The sequence below is a fragment of the Pristis pectinata genome, chromosome 1, assembly GCF_009764475.1.
Source record: "Pristis pectinata isolate sPriPec2 chromosome 1, sPriPec2.1.pri, whole genome shotgun sequence".
Classification (NCBI taxonomy): Eukaryota; Metazoa; Chordata; class Chondrichthyes; order Rhinopristiformes; family Pristidae; genus Pristis; species Pristis pectinata.
The window spans coordinates 66,900,355-66,906,830 of NC_067405.1; the positions used below are offsets into that span (position 1 = coordinate 66,900,355).

The 6,476-nt window shown below is 44.3% G+C and overlaps 1 protein-coding gene across 1 annotated transcript; it reads right to left on the bottom strand.

Annotated features, from left to right (window-relative positions):
• Window positions 1–2,769: 2,769 nt before the first annotated feature.
• twist2 lies at window positions 2,770–6,190 on the bottom strand. Its single transcript, XM_052020638.1, has 3 exons — window positions 6,144–6,190; window positions 4,426–4,948; window positions 2,770–3,410 (listed from the first exon to the last, which is right to left on the bottom strand). The coding sequence occupies exon 2, from the start codon at window positions 4,935–4,937 to the stop codon at window positions 4,437–4,439; it is 501 nt and encodes a 166-aa protein (XP_051876598.1). The 5' UTR covers window positions 4,938–4,948; window positions 6,144–6,190; the 3' UTR covers window positions 2,770–3,410; window positions 4,426–4,436.
• Between the last annotated feature and the right edge of the window lie 286 nt (window positions 6,191–6,476).

Below are 6,476 nucleotides of genomic sequence, written 5' to 3' on the forward strand. Positions count from 1 at the left end.
GGGAAAGACTATCTTTCAAATCGAAAGATAGTATATTGAATGTTGTGATCACCGTGGTGACCCACCAACTCTCATCCCAAACTAATCTCAATGTATTTCCTGAAGAGACTGAAGATTGAAGGGGTAGAGCTGGAGATGAGCGCGGATGGTGCCTCGGACAGGTGGGCGCAAGTTCAGACTGGGAACTTCACCGTGGGAGTGGGCCCTTTTGACTTCCAGCAAAAGTGAGGAGAAGCATGCTTGGCCAGTTTGTCCACCTTGGGTCGGAAGCAATGAGGCCATTTGCAAGTCCCCCAACTCGCAGACTGCCCAGATTCGGGCCCTGGCCTGGAGACATTTGGTGTTCAATCAGTGTAAAGACCGTAATATATATCAAGCAAAATTTTGCAATGTGCGAAGTTTGTTAAAATATATATCTTCCCTCTAAAACTCAAACTAGGTATTTAACCCAATCGCTCTGTACTATCCTGGATTAAGCGATGCATCATTAGATGGTAGAATAACCCCAGGATCCCCTAAGAGTTTAACCTTGTCAAATAGTTGGGTTTTGTAATTATTTATAACATCGGTTACTGGGCAGTTGGAACACAAATGTGCTGTAGACTATCCCTATTCTGACAAGTAAACAAACTGAAGTTGAATTTCAGTTCATGCGGTTTGAGACTTTTTCCGCTATTGAAACCCATATTTTCCACTGGACGCGGTAATGTACAGTTTAGCCTTTTCTGCAAATACACCCCCAACCCCCCCCCCCCCCCCCCCCACACACACACACACACACACGCGCGCGCGCGCACACACACATTCTACCACCCGCTCACTGTCATCGATATATGCTGCACACCTTCTTTTCCAAATGGGCAGGAAATGGGAGTCCTTGAAGGTGAAGCTGGAATGGGGCTTGCTATCGACTGGACCTTTCAGATCTATCTATCTACTCTCTCTCTCTCTCTCTCTCTCTCTTTCTTTCTCTCTCTTCACTCCCTTCTCCCCCCCCCCCCCCCCCCCATATCTCTACTTGTTATATATTTTATATCTACCCGCCCCTCTCTAACTCTCGCACGATGGTAAGAGGTGGGCCAACTGTTTGATTTCCACCTGCATTCCATGGAAGGAATGGAGTGAATGCGTTGGAGGGGGTGTTGAAGAAAGTGAAAGAAGAGTATTGGGAATAACGCCCAGAAATGCGAAATGGAGCCAGAATTGAATCTTTAACACAGTGATCCCCAATCCCCCCCCCCCCCCTCCCCCTAGTGCAAAGGAAGGGAGGCTATTCGTCGCGTAGGTTCCTTAAAGTCGCCTCTTTAGATGTTATGAACAACATCCGGAAAAGATGGCTACAAGCTTCAATTTGTAGACAGGGAAAATAACGGAGGAGGGGTGTGGGGACAGGGCGCTGCGGGATTCACCGCTGCATCCTATGCCTGGCATCACCTTCAGCTAGTAGCGGCTCTGTATCGGCATTCCAGAAAGTAGGAGTTTTTTGTGTGTGTTTGGAGAGGTAACGGTGAAGGATAATGGGCGGGATGTCATATTACAAATCGAGGAGTTTAAAGGGCCCCGGTAAAGGTCTGGCCAATATGTGTCAAAGAGAGAGTGGGGCAAATGGTGGGCAGGGGGAAGGTCTAAAGGAGGAAAGTCAGGTAAGGAAATTCAATGGACATCAAAGATCACGCGTGTGTTTTCAAATGAGCTCATTTTTGGACCCCTAGCCTGCCATGAAATGGTTAATTCTCTCCAATTTGGCGACTGTTCCCGACAACCCCGGGAAACTAATTGGCGACCTTTTTGTTGTGAACGGCCAGCACTTGGAGCCCTCCTCCCGTCTTTATCGACAGAGCTCTGCGTCTTGTAGGATCCTTGCTGGCAACCTGTTCCCTCTCTCCCGCCTGCTACAATATCAGGGGTGATCTGAACGTCCAGTTTCACAGACGTCCCGTCTCCGGATGCTATCTGCTTCACTAACTTGTTTCCATAATACTTTACTGCACGTTTACTTTATAATATATATATAAATATCCCAGAGGCACATTTGTTTGTCATCTGTCTTTCTCAAGACCTGGCGCAGGGAGATCTGTAAAATCAGTTTTAAAAATCTAGGTTTTTAAGAAGAGTTAGCCATGTTCTAACTCTTAATGTGAAACTGACTAACAGATTCTAAAACTTGAAACCTGTTTTCTTTGTGTTTATATGAAGATCTTTAGATACCTTCAGTTCGCATTCATGAGGAAATTCTACAGAACCAGCACACATTGTTTATAAAAAACAGCAGGCCTTGAAACCTTGAACAATCTGGCTCACTCTCCATACTGACTTGGTCCATTCTATGTCCCAGATACAAGCGAGTGATTGAGCTAATTCTGATCTGGAGTTAGGTGCAAAGGTTCCATTTGGTGAGCTTGGTTGCCTTACTTTCTGTTTTAGTCGTTAGGATTGAATTCCCGCAGGCTCGGGCTGTTTTGCTGATTATCTATTATTACTGCAGATGTGCTCAGCATATTCACATATACATACACGGGTGACATATTATGGATATCTGCTAATCCTTGACGTATAATATCCAAGCATATTATCTGGAATTTTCAGAAAAAAGTAAGGATAGTGAATTAAAACAATATTGTTCTTATCATTTCTAAAGTTTTGTCTAATTCTACTTTTCCGTTGTCTGTCACAATAGAGTTTAAAAATTCGGAAATGAGAGTTTTTACAATTGACTGTATTGCTAAATTGGCTTTAATATACCGAGAGTTTTTTAACTTTTGCTTAAAACATGCAACCCCTTCCCACAGAAACGATTAAAGAGGACTAATTCTGAATCTCCAGAACAATTTTTACCATACAACTGCCTCGTACACTCAATAGGTGGTAAAACTTTAATAAATAAACTAGCAAGATTTACACGCGATAGAAAAAACAGCAATAATGTGAAGCTTTGCTAATTCCAGGTTTACTCGGGGCGAACATGCAGTACCACAGGTGCTGATATTTTACGTTTGCTTTTCTTGATCTGCTTTGGTCCCATTGTATGCGCTTCAGTATTTTTTCTCTCTCTAAATTATCTCCATGATAAACCTCAGCGACCGACTATGTTTATTCTAAAGCATAAAATGTACAGAAGGATCCCAAACGTGTCTAGTGTGAACGATGTCCTTCCTGAATGCAGATTCATCCGATTGCCAGCACACTCTTTCCATACTAAACGACGATATTTCACATCTTTAAAAATCACTGCTTGTTGTTGTCACGTAGTTAGAAACTTTAGTTCATTGCTCAGTCTGGAAGGACTCTTTGAGAGTTCAAAGCGAGTATCTGCTGAGACGTGGCCGATATTTCAGTGTGGCCGTCTGTGGGAAGAGAAATCCCACTCAACACCAGCTCCCTCCGTCGATTCCAGCAACCTTTTTAACAGCCTGTCAACACACAAACCAGAAAGGCAACTTTAACCACTAATCTCATACACTAAACGAGCAAACCACAGAAAGAAAATACACAGCATATATATATATATATATATATATATATATATATATATATATGAATGCACGTCCTGGTGTGGTGGGAGGAAGTTTTTATTTGCAAGTAATATGATATAATGTCTTGTTTGCACTGTCCATTTATTTTATATTGACAATAGTAGCATTGCGAACATTAGGTTGATTAAATAGGTGAGACAATTTCTAAACAGCCAGTAATCGCCTTCATGTGAATATTTACAGTTTGCTAACGGAAACACGGTGCGATACTAGATCGGTCCCAATGTTCAGCTGTTGTTATTATCCTGTTCTCAATCCTGATGGAGATTATTATCATCCTGGGATTCACATCCATCTCTGGCGCACTGGTCTTCCCAAATCCAATATTTATTTAAAACAAAACCCTGAAGTTCGTGATAGTCTTTCACAATCACCGAAAATAATATTGAAATCCAATTTATTACTTAACATATAAATAACCTAAATTCAGACTTCATCCGCTGTAACTTTCACTCAACTTCATCAATCTTTTTGAAACTATTTACTTTTTGTGAATGACGTTGGTAAACATAAAGCCCGACCAGTCAGCGGGCGCTCACATTTTTAACATTAGAATTATTCCCTTTGGGGAAATATATTTTGTTTGCAAATAGACAGTCCAGACTAAAATTTGTAATCTGTAAGGACGTTGTAATGAGAAAATGACGGGGTCTGGTTAGTGTTACTGTATTCTAAAGAAAAGAGTTAGCCATCAGAAGTGAAAGATCTGGGAACAGAGTTTATTCTGTAAAGAGACAGAGTGTATGTTTCCGCAACTGTTTCAAAAACAGTAAGCGTGTGCTTCAGTCTGCCACCCCCGCTGCCCCCCACCCTCCCCCCTTCTCCATTTCTACCGATCTCCAGGACACAGGGTGCAAACTGCAGGAGTAAAATTAAAAAAGAGTCCACGTACCGGTTTGGGCGCTAGTGGGTGGCCGACATTGACCAGGCTCCTTCCATCCTCCACACCGAGAACGCGTAACTCAGTCTCTCGTGGGCCACATAGCTACAGCTGGACATTTTTTGGTCCATTTCGTCGCTCTGCAAGACCTGGTAGAGGAAGTCGATGTACCTGGCGGCCAGCTTGAGGGTCTGGATTTTGCTGAGTTTGTCGGACGGCAGGGTGGGGATGATTTTCCTGAGCGACGAGAACGCCTCGTTGAGAGACTGAGTCCTCTGGCGCTCCCTCACGTTGGCCAGGATCCGCTGATTCTGCAGCTCCTCGTAAGACTGCGAGCTTGGGCTGGACTTTTTGTTTCTTTTGCCGGGGTTCGGGCTCCCGTCCTCGCTGGATTTTTTGCTGTACCTCCTCTTGATGTCGTACCTCTTCTGCTGTCTGTCCGCCTCCTCCTCGCTGCTCGCTAGACTGTCCGCCGGAGAAACAGGGGCACTGCTCGGGCTTTCTTGCATGATGTCTGACGGCATGCCACACCGCCCTGGGAGAGGGGGTTGCGGGAAGGAAAGTAGAAACAGAATCAAAGAAGCAAAGGGACTTCTCTCCCCGCTGCAGAATAAAACCCGGGAAAGAACCCCCTTCTCGCCTAAAATGGGGACCGGGTTTGGTAGAGTCAGAAACTTCACCAAGTATTTCTCAACTTTTTTGGCTGATTATTGGGAATAAGAGTGGCTGGAAAGTTGTTACGAGTGCGGAGGTGGCAGGAGTCTGTGATTGGCTGCGACAGGGGTGTAGGAGGGGCCAACTCTTTCAGGAGGCTGACAGTTAAAGATAATATTTTAGTCAGGGAAAAAAAATTCAGCCAGCCGTGGAGAACGTCATATATTACACTCCTGCAATTAAAAGAGAGACAGTTATCCCCAAATTTACTCTTCCTCTCTTTCGGTGCCAAAGGCAACAAAACATTAATAGGTCATTTTTACCAAGTCGGGGAGAGGCGAGTGTGCCCAAGGAATTTGATATCAGGAGGTGGAAAATGCAAATTGCACTAAAAGTAGTACGGTAATTCAATTTACAATAAGGATGGATGTTAAATTTGGAAGCACCTCCGAACCCCCTCTCTCAGCCCAGCGCCGCTCCATTCACACCAAGCAGTCTGTAATATTATTATTAAACTTATCCCCGGAGATGTATTTTTCGAACGTGCTTGAGATATTCTCAGGACTGTCCAGGAGTCGAGTTTACTTCCCTTGGGAGTACACATCTATTCTTCTCTCTGTCTTTCTTTTTTGCTCCCTCTCTCTCTCTCCCCGGCCCCAACTCCCAACCCTTGAGCGAAGTAACACCTTCGCATGAAGACAACCCCAGGTCCGTGCATCTCAAGCAACATTTATGAGATGTCAGGGCGCGCAGACCCCCAACCCCCCTCAGTTATTGACTGTGTACAGTCGAGCACACAGGGAAAACGTGCCCAAACCGAGTAAAGAAGTGTAACCCCGTTTTCCAGTTTCAGCTACGATGAAATGCTCCTTCACGGGCTGACAGGTAAAACGGGAAGTCTGTTGCTAAATTTTACCACATCGTTGACAGTATTAAAAATACATTGATTGCATTGAATGAAATGCAAGTAGGAAAATCTACAGGCGACGTGTGAGCTGTGACTGGTGGCACCTAAGTCCTGATGCCCGGGATCTTGTGCCTATGCATACGCCATGCCTACAGAGCCTTCCACCAACCTTCACACTGGGGTGGAGTTGTCCTTACAACCACGATCCAATTTATAAAGGCCAAACAACTTCAGGAACGTTCATGGCGAAATAACATCTGTAGACACACTCATTAAACAATTGAATAATTCCCAAGCAGCGTACCAAGAGGTTAGATGCCGGTGACCCGCACTGAAGTTAACGATCAAACTCATGAGAATGGAACGGCCACGGAAGGAGTGTAGTTATCAGCTGATGGCACGGCCCTGCCTTTAACAAAACAAGAACACTTGCCTATCTTGTTAAACTAATCAGTCCTAACTCAATTCTTGGCTCATCTTGGTTCCCTGATAATTGAAAAAA

What these genes read in the sequence shown, in the direction of transcription:
- twist2 (XM_052020638.1), bottom strand. Translation starts at nt 4,937, where the DNA reads ATGCCGTCAGACATCATGCAAGAAAGCCCGAGCAGTGCCCCTGTTTCT.